The sequence below is a fragment of the Trachurus japonicus genome, chromosome 22 (assembly GCF_045865225.1).
Source record: "Trachurus japonicus isolate A0001 chromosome 22, Traja_1.0".
NCBI lineage: Eukaryota > Metazoa > Chordata > Actinopteri > Carangiformes > Carangidae > Trachurus > Trachurus japonicus.
Genome location: NC_140928.1, coordinates 19,038,879 through 19,055,956, shown reverse-complemented (window position 1 = coordinate 19,055,956; position 17,078 = coordinate 19,038,879). Strand labels below are relative to the sequence as shown.

Genomic DNA, 17,078 nt, shown 5'->3' with positions numbered 1-17,078 from the left:
ACTCTTATTTGCACTAATAATAACAACAATAGGTTTTTTGAAAAATATATTTCTGCATTCATTTCACTGCAGCCCCCGGTTCTCATTTTATGTTTAACATAAATATCCAAGGCCATTAATTGATCAAGAATTGATCAAACACATTCTGTTATATCATGTGCTAAAATACTGCGCTCCTTCATACATGTTTTATTTTTGCCTACATAATTTAGCAGGAAACTCCACCCCAACTGCAACCACTCTTGAGGGTTCATCAGATTCTGTGAGTAATGCTCAATGTGATTTGTATTCTTCTGTAAATCTGGACAGAAAAGGACTCCTACCTCTCCATCCTTAAATATAGCACTAGAAATTGTCATATGCAGTATATATCTCTGTTAAAGGTCCAGTGTGTAATAATTGGCAGGGTTTATTGGCAAAATCTGAATATACTACCCATGAATATATTTGTCTAAGTGTATAATCGCTATAAAATAAAATAAAAATTGGTTTTTGTAGCCTTATAATTATTCTTTTATATATACAGTACATATAGTAAGGGTCTTACTTTAGAGAGTGTTGCCATCTTGCGCCGCCATGTTTGTACGGCAGCCCGAATGGAAAATCCAGCCAACCAGAGAGCATGTTTCAAGAGTTTCTCATTCATACATCAACAAAGAAAAAGGCAGAAGGAAAGAAGAAGGAGTAGGAAACAGCAGACATATCATAAAATGGTTTGTAACCTCATCGCTCCATGCCCCTGAAATACTCCCGGTCGTCCCAGTTGTGGTAAACTTTTTTCTTTTGTCCTCGGAGGCCACCGTCACTTTGCCGACGGGAGGGGGGAGTGCGAGCGAGCGAGTGAGCGCTGTAATCTAGAATCTGAACGCTAGATATCACGGTTTTCTCCCTATTTTACACACTGGACCTTTAATATCAAATTGGTTACCTGTAATAACTGCATTGCGTATTGTAGTTTCCATACACATTAAAATGTCTTTAACCTCTTTAGTGGTATCATACTGATTGGCTGTCTAACATTATGGCATTAAAACCTCTACATGTGCATTGTTTCCCACTTTATACCATGTGATGCCAACTTTATCTGGGTCTCATTATACTGATAAATTATTGCATGCCGCCATGTCGGGGCAGCAGCAGCCTCCCTGGAGAAGGTGTAGTACACTGTACATACAAGTCTAAGACGAGGAGTCCTCGTCCACATGGTGGAGAGCTTGTCTCTTTAGCAGTGTCCTTAGTATCTCCACCTCCCGTTCTGTCTCCCTCAGCCTCCTACGTAGTGTCTCATTGTGTTTCTGCAGCCTCTGGTTATCCTGGGAAAGACACAGAGATATTTATGACACATCTGTGGTGCATTCAAGCACTGTAGTAGTTCCAGGGGAATATAAAACGTTGCCCTGACACTCACTGATTCCAAAGATTCATACGTGGGTTTACTCTCCTCCTCTGGTTCTTTAGGCTTGTGCACAACAGAAGCTCTGTTTTCCCACTTGACACAGTATCGGTGTTTCCTCTGCGGCACCGGGCTGGGACACGAGGTGAGGGTAGGCGTGGTAGGGACGAGCAGAGATGGCTGGGAGCGGCTGGCGTCTGGAGATGCAGGGGACAGCTGGGGCCCCTCTGTCTGCGTGCCACTGTGGACTCTCTGCGGCTTCGAGTGGGAGGTGAGTGGGGAGTCCGGGCTCCAGTCTCTGCTGTCCTCCGCTGGGTAAGGGAAAGGACATTCCTCTGAACCTGGGGAGTGGGACATCATCAGAAACGATTTTAATGCAACAAAGAGTGGCTTATTGGCTGTGATGTTCTGGACTTTGATAACAGTCATGTTTTAAGTGAAAATTAATCACCATATCTGAGGAATCAGTGACCACAAACCAAAGTGACACAGTTCAGTATAATCACAATAGAAGGTCATGAGGGTTTGTTTAGAGAAGGGCCCCCGTGTCTTAATGCGTCAATTCATAATACGTAAAACTGAAAGTGCCTCTGATCCGAAGATAGTAACTTTCTGGTAGGCAGTAGGTGCATCACTATTACTGTAAGTGAAACAGCGTCTAATGACAGCTGGAGGGAAACTACCCAGACCCTGTGCTCTACACTTGTTTTCTTTCAGCTTCTGCAAACTAACATTAAATGATGTAAATTGTATTCTTATTATCACCTTTACTGTTTTGCCAGGCAATGGTTAGATTTCTTAGTTAAACCACATGTCTGCCCACAGCATGACAAGTAGAACAATTCTTGGCCACCAGATGGCACATATAACATAGATTAAGATTATTTCCATGTTAGATGCATGTTATGGTCTGCATCCTTTTTTATTTGTTGTGACTGTGATGAATGGTACTGTGTGTATGTGTATTAATACATTTTTTTAGTTATTAACAGGACTGTTATTGCTCCAAATGACCTCAACCCACCCTCTGATGTTCCCATGGTGACAGGCGTGGAGCTGGGTGTGGGACTGTCAGTGGCGCTGGTCACTTTGGCGTTCTTCTTGCACTCGAACGCCACCTGGTCCTTGCAGAGCTTGTGGCAGTTCATCCCGCAATCTGAGCGAGCCAAAAGAACGAACCACATGTCAGAACAGGAACTGGCCTCAAACTAACTAACGACGAGCACGACTCTGTTCTGCAAATGCAACCGTCAGACCTTTGCATGCTCACCGTCATGCAAACAAATACTTCTCAGATCGTTTGAAGGACGGGGGAGGGGGAAAAACTGCGGTTCTGAGTGCAGACTTTTTTTTTTTTTTCATGTGTTGCAAGGTTCAGCTCACAATATGCAACACAGAAAACCACAGTACACCTTCCAAAGATAGCTTCACTTTACCTGCTCCCCACAAGACACTGTGTGTAGAGAATAGCACGGTACTCACAGTTGGCCAAAGATAGACTCGCTAAAATCGCACAACATAGAGTGCAATAATTACCTCTGCACCTGTAGCCCTGCTTGATGACACCCCACAGCTGTGAAGGAGAATACAGGGAAAAAAACAGTCCTCACATTACTGCATATGAACAAGCGAAAGCAAGACTTATACTTTGGGTCTTGCTTGATAACGATCCACTATTTGTAGACACTGACACAGCAGTAAAACGGTTTCTGTGTTTCATCATACATCTTAACCTTGAGTGTGTTGACTTACAAAGCCTGAGCAGTTGTCACAGAAGGTGGGCTTCATGTAAGTGGTCTCCTGGAAGTTGTGGACGAACCCAAGCCCCAGTTTGGAGCAGATGACACTGGCCCGCATGAAATAGTTTGTGATCTCATCCCTGCTGACGAGGCCCTCCCTGCACATACACATACACAGTGTAAGGTAATAGAGGAACTAGATATAAATGATACGGTTTTAATAGGAACTAAACATTTTCATGACTGACATTTTCAGATTTTAACTTCCCATTTTAATATTTGATACAACCTACACTGTGTGCCATTTTGTAACAGCGTTAAAGTGAAACTGTGATAATAGTGAGTGCTGTGGTTTTGTTGTCAGGTCTTGTGTGTGAGGCATCACATGTGCCTGTCTGGATTTGGAGTTAATCATACGCCACTGGGTGTGCGTGAGAATTAAAGGAGTGAATATTTAGCGGTGGGGGTTATGGTTAGGTCTGCAGCTATTTTATGTTTCCTGTTGCTACACTACACTACTCACTACAAATACAACTTTTGCTTCCTCTCCACTGAAGTCACACATGAGCTCTGTGACATGTCAAACACTCACTTCTCTTTGTCCATGACACAGAAGGAAAAGGGAAAGCTAGCAGCAATTTTCTCAAAGTCCTCTTGAGAAATAAAGCCGTTCTCGTCATGATCGTAGTTCTTAAACACGGACTGTGAAAAGACAGGAGGCAAAAAACCCATTGTTGCGCGACGGTTAGTGAACAATAGCCACAAGAGGAGGCTGTCAAAATGGCAGCATGCAGAAAGAATGGCTCAAATTAATAATTGCTGTTACGTAACAGTTTTTTTTTTTTTTTTTTAACTTAACAGTTACGTGTAGGCTAGACTTTAAAACGGAAGCACTCACATCCACCATTCTCTGAACGTGCTTGCTGATGGTTCGGGGGTCAGGTTTGGGAGCCACTCCTGGTGCCCAGTCAACAACCACTGGAGGTCTAGAGGGGGTGGCTGGCTGATAAAAAATTATAATAATAATATGATATAATATAATGGCAACAAGGCAAATAAATGTTTTTTTTTTCTGAAAATGTGTTAAGGCCAGCTGTTAAACAGGTGTTCATTTCAACCATCTGCTTCCACAACACTCACAGGTGCTTTACAGTTCTTGGGTTCCCTGGCGTACGAAAGTTCGTAGATCTCATCCTCGGTGTAGTAAAGGTCCAAGGACAGCTGTGTGGGGGGAGAGGGAACACATGTCAGCACATGACTTGTAAACAGAGAGAGAGAGCTCTCTGTATCTCTGGATTTCTCCTTGAAACGTGTTTTGATGAGGGCAAATCTAGGCCACAGGCTAACTATTATCTCTTCATGGGCATTCTGGCGTTCAAGCGCCACACTCACAGATAGCACAACAATACATCAATCTCAACTCACTCTCATTCACACTCAGTTTGTCACCCACACACTCATAGATCATAGATTCTCATCACACCCACACAAGCGTGGACAATCCACATGCTCTAACATGCTCATTTGCATTTCTGCTTGCGTTCAGTACAATGCGGTGAATCACATGAAGCCTCATGACAGTTTAAAAAAAAGAAAAAGAAAAAGACTACCGTCAACAGATGGACCAGGTCTTTGTTTGCTTCCAGCTTGGGTGGGATCTGCTGGAGCTGGATCAGCTCATTGATGTGACCATAAAGTGTATGGAGCTTCTGGACATTGACCTTGTTGTCCTCAACATAGTCCGACATGGCCTCGTTGACTGAAATCAGGTCTTTTAGGTGGACGCCCAGGATGGGGATTTTAAAACCCGTACACTTGTATGCTTGTCTGTAGTTGTCATAGTTTCTGCATGAGGACAGCAAGTCTGTCATCTCGTTCAGTACCTGGGGAGTGAATTGTATTTTTTTTGTTGATTGATGAATTCATATGATGTATTTGGGGTCTGTGGTCAGGGATTTGTTTGTATTGTCCTTTACCTTGGTGACCTCACTGGGCACATGTGAGGTGGTGTCCTTCAGTCTGGAGATGGAGCTGTGACAAAGGCCTCCTACCACTGCCATTAGTGTGTTGTAGTTGTGCATAAGACGCAGACTCTAGTGGAAGCACACGCAAAGAGCACATGCATCAGTCAGTCCACACGCACACACAAACACACATAAACATGCACATTTTCACTTGCTCCAGGTGAGCCTGGTTATGTAACTCACAACACTGCCGTTATATAAGCCACTTATATTGTTGGCTTTTCTTACTGCACTCTGATATCTCACTCTTTTTTGGAAGTACTTTTACCTCTTCTTTCAGTTCTATAATTTGTGCTGTCACTGGAGCATTATGGTGTGAAATTTGTTCCCACACCCGTGGGTTTTTGAGGTTCACTGCAGACTGGTGCATTAGTGTTACAGTGCAAGAGGTCCTCCTGAGAACGAGCCTGCCTAACGGCTCCCCTGTAGTCACTTCTCAGCAGGCTGCATGCAACTCCCATTGAAGTGGTTTTTAACTAGCAAGGTCTGATCAGCAGCTACACTCACAAGTCAGCTATCTCTTTTCCACTTCCACGATCTCCCCAGTGTGTAAGTGTGCTCTACCAGATGACTTTATTAGCTTGTATTCAGGTAATATCTCTCTATTGGTGAAATCTTTAGACATGCTAAAAGCCTGCAGCAGAGCCCTTGAGAATCATTACAAGCTCTCTGTGAATATGCATTATGCAACTGCCAATTATGTGGCATCTATAGTGCAGCTCATAGTGTGACAAGATACAAGTGTCATTAGTATGATAAGATGTGTGAACATTATCATGTAGATGCAAGTAAAGACAAAGGTGTCAGAAATCGTATGAGTCGTAATGGGGGGGCTGCTTTAACCACTACCTGAGCCACGTGGATAAACTTGGTGAAAACCTCAGCTCTCAGCTGAGCAGTCGGCCGGCTCAGCACCATCAGCTGAACCCACTGGGAGATCCCATTACACAGAGCGATGGAACGCTCCATCACAGGAATGTCCTTCATGCAGCAGTTGGAAATGTAATTCTGATAGTCTACAAACTGGCAGAGAGAGAGAAAGAGAGAGAAAGAGAGAAAGAGAGAGGGGAGCATTAACCACAGCACGGAAACTACAAGGCATTTACCGTGGGGAGGAAATACCAGAGGAAGCATGTGCAATACAAAAAAAATCATCAAATGATTTGTGCAAATGATAACTGATGTATCTCTGGATGCTTTTGTTTTGGAGTTGACATGAATGTGTATACTCACTGATATCCTGCAAAAAGACTTAAACTCCAGGTAGGTGAGATGCTCAGCCAACTCAATGGGCTCCAGATGATCAAAAAGAAGAGAAACCTTCCTCTTTTTACTGCTGTTAGCTTTGATCTTCTGGCTGGCCTTCCATGACCACTCCCGTTCATTTCTAAACACAACACGGCAGCATTACATGACAATATTTACAATAAGGGAAATTAAAATTTCAGTCTCTGTTGTGGATATCAGCACCGATTTAGTCAGACAAAAATGTCTGAGAGAAATTATTAGCAAAAATGAATTTAAATTACTTTCAAGCAAAATGTCAAAAGTTCAGTGTTTAACTTTTCCTAGTTTCACCAAAGTGAAGTTGCTGATTTTTATGGTGCCTCTGTGAAAAACTGATAAAGTGAATGTTTTTGAGTTCTACTGGTCAGACCAAATAAGACATTTAAAAATGTCACCATGGAAATGTTCAGTTTTCTGACATTTTACAGATCAAATGGTCGGATGCTTGAATTAAAAATTAATGAGCAGACTGAGAAGTGCAGTAAACTGCTGCTCCAGTCTGAACATTTTGCCTCGACACAGTGTAGTCGAGTGTGACATATGGCAACACTTGTACGTGAAGACATATATGCAGTATATACAAGCACTGTATAGGTGACAAAAGCAAACATTTGATCTCTAAAACCTCAGAGTTAAACAGTTCACAGTTCAAAGTCTGGATTCTTGATTCGTGACTGATTTACGTACTTTCCATGACTGAACAAACAACTGAGAGTCATGAAGGCCAAGTGTCTCAGTTGCCAGCTGGTGAGAGTTTAACACTTACATCCATTTGGTCTCGAGGAGAGAGCAAAGATGCTCCTGTCCATGCTCCCTGATCAGCTCCCGGAACTGGTCCAGGCTGTCTGACAAGCTGTGGTGCAACCGGAACATCATCCAGAATTCCTGGATCCAGTGCCTGCAGGTCCGAGATGAAACCACACGTGACTTATACGAAACACGCAGTTAATGTTCGACTCTGAAACACGTCGGTATGTTAGACTGACCTGATGAGGTAGCATACCCTCTGGCACTCTACTGGCTGCTCGTTGTCCAGCGCCGTTTTAAATGTGAGGGCTTTGGTTAAGGAAACTGACAGTTGTTGCTGATGATGCTGATGCTGATGATGCTGATGCTGATGCTGATGATGCTGATGATGATGATGATGATGATGATGATGATGATGATGATGATGATGATGAGCATTATTTCATCGTTAAAAACCTAAAGCTGCAATTCAGGTTTGGCCACATTTTCCAAGGGTGGAACTATCTCACCAGTGAATCTGCTGATCTCCGACTCTGCTCACAACAGGTGTGTTATGAGTAAATAATGAAGATATGGCTGATCAGGCTGCAGAGTGTCTTCCCTACAAACAACTCATTAATAAGAAGTACAGCAACTCAACTAAAAGGCAAACACGAGTGACATTTGGAGATGTGGGAGGAGGCGACCGCATGAGGCAAAACCCCGATGAGCATCACAGAATGAATCACTCTGGCATACAGGAGCAACTGAATAACAGAGTGTAAAAAGAAAATTCATAATCAATGTCTGCTATTGTGTAGAACAACTGTTCATTAATGTTCATTGTTTACTGGCAGGACTCGAAAGATATTATAATCAATCAGTCGTCTTCCCATCGGATCATAATTCATAGCTGTTGCTGTTGCTTTGCCGTCACAGTGACCACAAAAACATCGTCCTGTGGGTTTATATACAATTTACACATACTATATGTATTTCCCTCTTATATGAAGCAGTTTTTAAAAATAGCCCAACGCTATGGTTCTCTATTGGCAGAAATCAGCTTTAAGTGTCACACATAACAAGGCTAATTGCGTCATGGGAGCAGAAGAACGGCCCACGCAATCCCAAGGCCAGACTGTGATGATGAAGGCTGTTAATGGCCCCGGTGTCTCTTCCCTGATCCTAACCCACACACACTGAATTTATTTGATGTATCCTTTTGGATCTTCAGCTCAGAGTGAGAGGGTTAAAAATAGCAGAGGGGCCATTCGGCGTCTCACGCTCTGACGTTGGTTCGCCCTCTTTAAGCAATAGAGGGTCTATGTTTATATATAGTTGAAGAGGTCTTGTATGAGAAAGAGGCAGAGGTAATTAACACCTGAAACCCCAAGGCTGCTCGTCCGGCCAGTAAGCTCCTCTGAGAGGCTTTGTGACGCCACTGCTTTTTTTTTTTTTTCCTGAATGGAAGCGTAGATTACAGACCCTCCACTCAAGTCACACTGCAAGAAAAAAATGTGTTTTTTTTATGTGTGAAGTGGGGAAAATGAAAGAGACAGAATCAAACATTCTGAAAGAGACCAAACACAATGATGACAGGCTTCCTGTTATTGAGAGCATTGGATACAGGTAAAGGGAAAGTTACACAGTGAAGCTAGAAATGGTTAAATGGGAGAGACATTAGACGTGTAGCTACAGCAACTGGCAGCAGGAGTAAACATGAACTGCCACTCGCCTATCAGATACTGCACTGACAGCTACAGGCGGCATTGTAAGCCAAGTACAAGCATGATTGCCCGTTGCTGTTGACGACCAAAACGAGAGCAGCACACAGAGAGAGCCAGTGGTCTGATCCCATGTTGCATTTGGTGCTCAAACCAGGCCAGTGGCACTGTTTGAACCGTCTGGCTGTGTTGTTGTTGTGATGGCAGCTTGTTGAAGGATATAGAGAGACGAGTCTGTCCAGCAGGTCACTGGAGGAGATGAGGGAACGGTGCATGGTCAGGGTGATGTTCAACAAGTGGCTGCTCCCACATACACAACCCTCCGAGTCTGCAAGACAAAATGCACATGCGATTGTGATCAAAGTGACAAAGCATCTGCGTAACGGTGACATAGAGACCTCATCAATAAAAGGTCTTCAGCTATGAAATAAAAACATACGGCCTCAGAAGAAGATAGACCGCCTTTATGAGAGTTTCTCAACCATATCTAGCATATATACTAGGCACGTTGCTGATGCCACAGCGGTTATGTGATCATTTTGGGTCAGCCACAAGGCCTCTTTCAAGGATGCAACAGTCTAGTTGTTCAGTGTGTCTTTGTGTTTCACTCAATGCACTGACCTGACCTTCTTTTTTCATAATAGGAGAAGGGTAGGGAATTGAATTTTTTGTTTTGTCTCCTTTTCTATTACAGTTTTTCTGAATTGCTAAAACACTAAAATTCCATTGGCTGAACTGAACCTCTTTATTTAAGCAATTTGAAGCAACTGCAAACACATTTTCACTGAAACACACTGATGCACTCGTGATGTATAATGGTTAACGTATAAAGGCTCATATATATATACAGACAATGCAGTTCAAGTGACTAAGAAAACAGAGTACAAAGGTGTGGACTGGGCTTTGTTTACATAGTGATGTACTTCTCATTTATCTTCGTCCTTTTTGCTTGTTGTCACACTAGGATTTTAGTGTTTGCAAGCTGTGAATCCAAAGTTTCATTTCCTTACCGTCCTCAGAGTAAGTCATACACATATATCCTGCTGATTTTTGCCCTTATTTCACTTGATCAAATGTAGATTAATTTTTTAAGACTGTTAATTTCTTTGTGGGGGAGCAAATTTACAAAATCAGCAGGGGATCAAACACTTATTTTCCCCACTGTATATAATTATATACTATGTAGTGTGTAATGATGGCTCAGTGGCATTTATTAGTTTTCATTGCCTTGTATATCATCTGAATACAGAGCTTGATTTTGAGTTTTGGTGAAACTGACTATTGAGTTTTGTGTTTACAGTTTTGAGAAACGCATAAAAGGTTTTAAGAAATGTGTTTTAGTAATAGTGAAAAACTGTGAATGAATGATATGCACCTTTGGCTTATGTCCAATAAGTCATATTGACGTATATTCAAATGTTAGGAATGAAAATGAAAATAGTATATCATATTTAAAAAATGACTGGTGTAGCCTACAGATAGTAGAACTACTGTCTGTCACCTTGGTGATGAGTAGGTTCATTTTTAACTTAAAGCAAAATTAACAAAAAATATCACAGTTTTTGTTTATGACATTTAAATACATTTTACTTGGGTAACTTGGATATAATATATACAGGATGAATTGGAAAAAAATGCTGCTTGATTAATATCATGATAATTAGTAGGTGTCTCACTAATCAGTAAACAACATGCCCATCGTTGTCTTCATTTGGATCAAAACAAATAGACACACTGATATAATACAGAGACTGTATTATGTAAACAAATCATTTAGATGAGGACAAATAGAGACAGATACAACTTTATAAAACTCTAGTGTTATCAATGAAAACTCCGATATTGATCGTTCCATCTGTCAATGGAGAACACAGAGTGCAGTGTAACACTGACACACACTAACATACTGTCAACAGACCCCGTCTCTGAATCTCTTCCTCATCCCCCGTCTGTGTGAACCTCTGTGGCTTGCATGTCTCACTACCTTAGTCGCTTCCTTTCTCCTTACATATATCGCTTCCTCTCTTTGTGACCAGTTCACCTCTCCTTCTCCTTCTTGTCTGACTCAACGTCACAGCTGACATGTTTTGACCCATACAGAGAGCAGGGAAACTTTCTTTTCAAGCATTAAGCCTACGTGTGTAAAAAAAACAAAAAAAAAAACAATTCCATAACATTACAATACCAGTTCTGACCTATAATTGCCCAAAATGCATTTACCAGCCCACTTAAGTGAACCAACACACCACTTATCCTCTGTGAAACTTCAGACCGCTGTGACTCGCAGTGAATTAGTGGTTGACATAAAGAGGAAGACATCTAATCCTGCCTCTGAGAATATTATTTATACACCATTTGAAGAGAATAAACATATTGTGCTGAACATTTGAGGAACTGTTGTGAATTGTCGAGCTGAGTTTCCCTTTAAGCATGTGCAGAGACACTATCAAGGACATCAGGCGTCTGAGGGCCTGCTTTTAAATCGCATCACCTTGGAAATACCTCAGACGCCATGGCAACATGTTTTCAAATCTTTGTTACCTGTAAGCAACTCACCACTCCAGCTGCAGCTGACTAATCCAGCCTTCATATCCTGCACAGGGTGTGTTTCTGTTTGTAAGACACAGCCGCTAACAGCTAAATCCAGTGACCTCACAAAGAGACAAGTGAAACAATTCAAATGACAACATGTGGTGAGGTATCAAAGCTTATGCAGTTCCTGTATATATAAAAGCAATACAGAACCGTCGGTTTGTCAATTTTCAGTGTGCTTCAGCTCACAATCCCCTTACACTCAGGTGTGAATCAGCCAAACTCACAACTGCAGCAAATGCACGACAGGAAGTCATGACTCCCCATCAGGTAAACAATTGCTCCATCCTTTTTTTTCACAACTTTCCAACCACTAACCCTCCCCATGCAGGGTTAATTGCAGCAGGAAATCCCCTCTGGAGTGTGTGTTAGTGACTGGAAAAATCAGGAAAGCTGCTGTCCGCTAAACTGGAACTGTACGATACTATAAAGCGATAAACAGTGCCGAGGGCACACAGAGCCTGGTCTGCTTTTAAGGTTATCTTAGACATTCATCAGCCGCACGCAGGTTTGGTGTGGCTCATGAATGTTTCCTTGTTTTGACAGAGGCTATCAGGCTGGATGGTCCCTTTGTTTTAGAGGAATCCAAGTTAGATGCAGGATGATGGTTATCTCTCCGCAAAATTCTCCATAATAATCAGGACCATGATAACTTTATGCATAACACTGTTTGTATTCAGAGTTTAGAGAAGCGTTTCCCAACCACACTTTTGCAACTCTCAGAAATACAACAAAGACAGTGGAGTAGCACACAAAGCCATTAATTACTGAAATGACTGATTTTTATATACAGTGTATATACTGTGTATATATATATATATATATATATATATATATATATACATACACACACACACACACACACACACACACACACTTGAATACCACATACCGCATGACTAAGAGTGTACAAGAAGCTAAACTAGAAAAGCAGCTGATGTGGGTCAATGGTTGAAACAAGACTGATAAAAAAAATGCATAAATTAAATGGATGACTTATTAAAGTCAGCACCTAGTAGCAAATACCTGGCTGAAACAGAACAAAGTGGCAACAAATCGTGTAAAGCAGGAGAACTAGTTCACCTAATGCAACAGACCAACACTTTAAATAATTATTAAAATTATTGGATAAACAGTTGAAACATTGTAGTAAGAAAACAAACTTAAGAAAAATAGATTGTATCATCCATTATTATATTAACTTAAATCCAGTGTTTTTTACTGTTCATTAATTCAAATGAACACATCACATTTGGAAAATGACAGGGGGCGTTGGGGAAGGCACGCTTGAGTTTATCTGGGGCTAAATACATCTGATAACAAAGGCTGGAAACCACAGCTGAGGGCAAAGCATCTTGATTTGAAATCTGTTTGATGCTTTACATATTTTATACATGATAACTAATAAAAATTACAAATAAATTGATTTTTTTAAAAACAAAAATAAGAACTATGTATGAATTATGGTCCACACTGGGCATGATCAGAACGTGCAGTGGAGCCTGGTGCAGTGTGGTCCAGAGGGACTGATGATGTCAACAGCTATTGATCCACACCTCATAGTGCTCCGCGTTTCAAAGGCTGGTCAGCATCTGAGGACCACTGCTCAGGGAGTTGACCTTTCAGCTCAGCCAGGCTTGAAGCTGCCATCAGGTAATCCTTCAAATAGCTCTTACGTGCACCCTCACATTTGAAAAAGGTGGCACGACTCGTATAGACCTCAGGGGGTTGGCCTGTGATGTGGGCCAGGTGGAGCACGGCTGAGCTCCATTTGATCAGGAGAAGCCATTCAAGGAAAGGCCCAGCCATATATAACACACTGTACAGATAATATCTTTAGCATGTGCGTATGAATCTAATATTTTTGCATAGTGAGGCCGAGATTACTTTTATTAAAAGGGAGCGTTCACAGCACTGAATGTTGTTGTGTTGTGGAGTTCCTTAACTCTTCTCCTGATTAATCCTGTTCCCTTCATGAATCTGAAACGAGCAGCAGGCTGTCATTACTGCCCGCTTCTGCCTCTCTACAGATAAATGTCATTATGGGATGTCATTTTATGTGCAGCCCATTGTAACACCTCTCCATTGCTCTTGCTCCATTTGTGTAACCAGGCAACGGCAAATTGAAAGCTCGTCTCTTCACAGACGCAATCACCATAACTCTGAGAGCACTCCAGATAACTTGATGAAGCCAATGATCTTTGCTTGATTGATCCGGCTACAGCCTCCTCAATCACTGCTGTGCTTTTTTCATTAAGAAAAATAGCTCAATTAATCCTGCATCCAGTTCAATATTAACACTAATAGACTAATTGACAAATATAGTGCAGAAACTTCAACAAACCACAAAGACTGAATATTTTACAATCACACAAAGCAAAATCACAATATCAGACACTGACAAGCATCATTGAAAGTGAATTTATCATCAAATTATAAAATCCACCATTAAACAAAAACAAATGCAGCTGAATTTGTAAGAGATTCCATTTTACTTTCAAATGCACAACACCTCCCTCCTTTTGTTTTCGAGACCAGCCCAAACTTGTAAGAGATTTGCAGCCAAAACAAGTGGAATGAAAACAAGAGACTACGACATGTGATCACACACACAGCACAGTTTCCAGTGTCTAGGCTCCCAAATCTTATTGTATCTCAATGACAGAGACAAGGACCCCAGAACAGCTTAAATCTACTCAGCACTATAGCACGTACGTCTCTGCTCCTGCTGTGTACTCAACAGCTGTATTGTCACTGCCAAGGCCGGTCAGCGTGGACTTACCGAAGCACTGCACACAGGCCTGGATGAGCTCCTCCCAGCTCGCCCCCTTGGTGAGGTGTCCCAGGGACATCATGGATTTACCCATGGCGGTCTGGGCCGGGCCGGGCCTGTGGAACCGGTGAGGACGGCCTGGAGGAGAAACTCTAGACCTGGAGCTGCATCTTGGAGTCACTCTACTTGAGAAACAAGAGAGAGGAGGAGGGAGGAGGGGGAGGAGGGAGAGGAGGAGGTGGAGGAGGGCTGATTGTAAGGAGGGTTGGTGAGCAAGTGTCTCTACTTGCATATGAGTGTGTATGCATGAGTGTGTGAATTTGTTTCTCAAACCTTATCAAACCACGGATTATAACACACATGAAATGATTTGCCTTACTGTAAGAGGAGGGAAGAAATTACAGCTATTGTTTGAATTCAAGACGCCCGCCCACCCCCACCTCCCCTCCACACACACACATACACACACACCCTGAGAATTTGTTATTCATTGTTCTCATTTCCTCCCTTTTAACTTAGGGAAATACCGGTTGATTGCGGACATCCAGTTGAAACTGTTGGCTGAGCGGTAATCAAGGAGGAATTTGCTTTAAAGTGTAACGCAGCATCAGTGTAGGAGGTCAGAAAGTAAGCAGCTGGGGTTCAACACCTGTGGCACATCTGTGCGTAAAATACTTTTTTAAATCGCACTTTCAAGCTGCAAATGAAGACACCCATTTCTAGATAGCACACATCACCATAAAACAACAACCCTGCCACTGGACATGATCAAGTTTTCTGCTTTGGAGTGCACACATTTCCCATAAGAACCACACCTGCAACTCTACAGCAAAGGAAAAGAAAATAACAGATGTTTCGCACTTACGCATCGTCTTTTCCCTTCTCTTCCGACGGTACACTTTCGTTTTGGTTGTTTTCTTTTGATTGGCATCCCATGGCGAGGTACTGGGCGACGAGCGGCTGTACTAGGCTGTCCATCTGTGTCCTCCTCGCTGGGAGCATTTCATCGCTCTGCTCGGCTCGGTGCGCCTCCGCGGTCTCAGCAGCATTGTGCTGACTCGTCAATGAACATTACACAATTAAGATTCACCCAGCTCGTGCGCGAGTGGGCGGCAGTGCTGTTGTCGGGGCTTGTCACTCAAACACACACACACACACACACACACGCACACGCACACGCACACGCGCACACACACACACACACACACACACACACACACACACACACACACACACACACACACACACACACACACAAGGTGGGATCTTCACTTCACCAGTCGTCACTTGTAAAGTCGTGATCTTACAGTTGTTGTTGTTTTAAAATACTTATCAGCTTTATTCAGAGAAGTATTTCTCTAGTTTTATGAGGGGGAATGAAATAAGAAGCCGTTAACAGGCATACACTTAACTATCACTCATTTGAAACTGTAATTTTGAAAATATTCAAATTTCAACCCCCACACTTACATCCATCAAATCTTCATATTAAAAAAATATCATTACATTCACTCAAAAGCAGAACCAGAGTACATTCTGATTAAACGTCTACAAATCTGTGAGATGATGTGATCCCTCTAAAACTTTTTTTTTGTCTTTTTGTTTGTGCAGTCCTGCTGAACAGGAAAGGGTGGCCCTTCCTCTACAGATAACAGGGGCCGTAGGTTCCATTATGGCTCATATTGTATGAGGGATAACATTATTGTGCCAAACTGAAGGTGGTCCAGGGAAGATGTTTCCTGAAGTCTGTCAACCGCTTTAAGAAGTCTGCTCAGACTTATCACATTAATTCGGGTGGAGGATTGAGCAAGTCTGTGTAAAATATAGATATAGGCTTTATAGGACCATATACCAATGAAAAACACGATTTTGGAATTTCAGTCATATGTAAATGTACTGTAGATCACTCTGAGACAGCAGACTTGAATAAAATGAAACAAATAAGTCAATAAATCACACTAGTGATGAAATGAAACCATTTTTGTCACATGTGAGCACCTTAATTCTTAAGTTGAATATTTCCCCCTCCCACCTTTCTACAAGAAGTGCTCCTCACTTTTATATAAATATAGATCATGTGAACCCCCTAACAATGACAGAAGTTAATCAGCTTCTCGTTTAGGTAAAAATGAAAGCACCTCTGAAGCTTTGTGTTTGACCTAAACTGGACCTAAGCTCAGGAGGAGCAACACCATTGGACGAGAATATCAGGTGTGTACAGTCTGCGATGATGTCTGAGACAGTTCTGCGCCTCCTGCAACCCAAAGCGTCCACTCTCTGATGAGGTCCCTCCATGTACCTACAGTTCACAGACAAACAGAGGTCTGAATCCATGCGTCTCCACTGGGAGAATGAAGACATGGGAACCTGTGTGGTAGCAGCTGGCTACTTCTGATAAGATAGCTTATCTCTGTACCCTTTTCTGCTGCCATCAGAACAACCAGCTATGCATTAAGCCTGCCCCCATGTGGCTAAACACACATTTTAATCTGTTTTTATTTTGTGTGTCATAGCACCTGACCAAATAAACCAGTAATACTCACAGGAATGCACTGCTAAATTCAAAAGAAACATGCACAAATTTCTAAGAATGAATGAAGCAGCATACATTAGCACTCAGGGTTTGTGTGCACTTGTGATCATTGCCTCATTGTGAGTCTCCACCCAACCTTTAGCCAACAACACACAAAATCCTGATAAAGAAACTTGAATGGTGAACTCTCTTGGATATAGGACACATACAATAATTCTGATGGAGAAAACAAACTCTGAATAAATCTGAATCATATTCCTACCTTCTTTGACTGAACGAGACAACAA

The 17,078-nt window shown here is 42.1% G+C and overlaps 1 protein-coding gene across 2 annotated transcripts; it reads right to left on the bottom strand.

The window, feature by feature from the left end:
- Positions 1-900: 900 nt before the first annotated feature.
- LOC146963921 (RAS guanyl-releasing protein 1-like) lies at positions 901-15,424 on the bottom strand. 2 transcript variants are annotated; one of them, XM_085766659.1, is made up of 17 exons: positions 15,124-15,424; positions 14,268-14,443; positions 9,113-9,221; positions 7,430-7,489; positions 7,210-7,341; positions 6,390-6,543; positions 6,006-6,179; positions 5,109-5,225; positions 4,743-5,015; positions 4,273-4,353; positions 4,031-4,135; positions 3,725-3,834; positions 3,146-3,290; positions 2,930-2,966; positions 2,418-2,549; positions 1,409-1,734; positions 901-1,313 (listed from the first exon to the last, which is right to left on the bottom strand). In XM_085766659.1, exons 1-17 carry the CDS (start codon positions 15,258-15,260, stop codon positions 1,179-1,181), a joined length of 2,403 nt encoding a protein of 800 aa, XP_085622785.1. In that variant the 5' UTR covers positions 15,261-15,424; the 3' UTR covers positions 901-1,178. The 2 variants fall into 2 exon arrangements, with proteins under 2 accessions (XP_085622785.1, XP_085622787.1); XM_085766661.1 differs by having other exon boundaries at positions 14,268-14,440; positions 15,124-15,401.
- Positions 15,425-17,078: the final 1,654 nt, after the last annotated feature.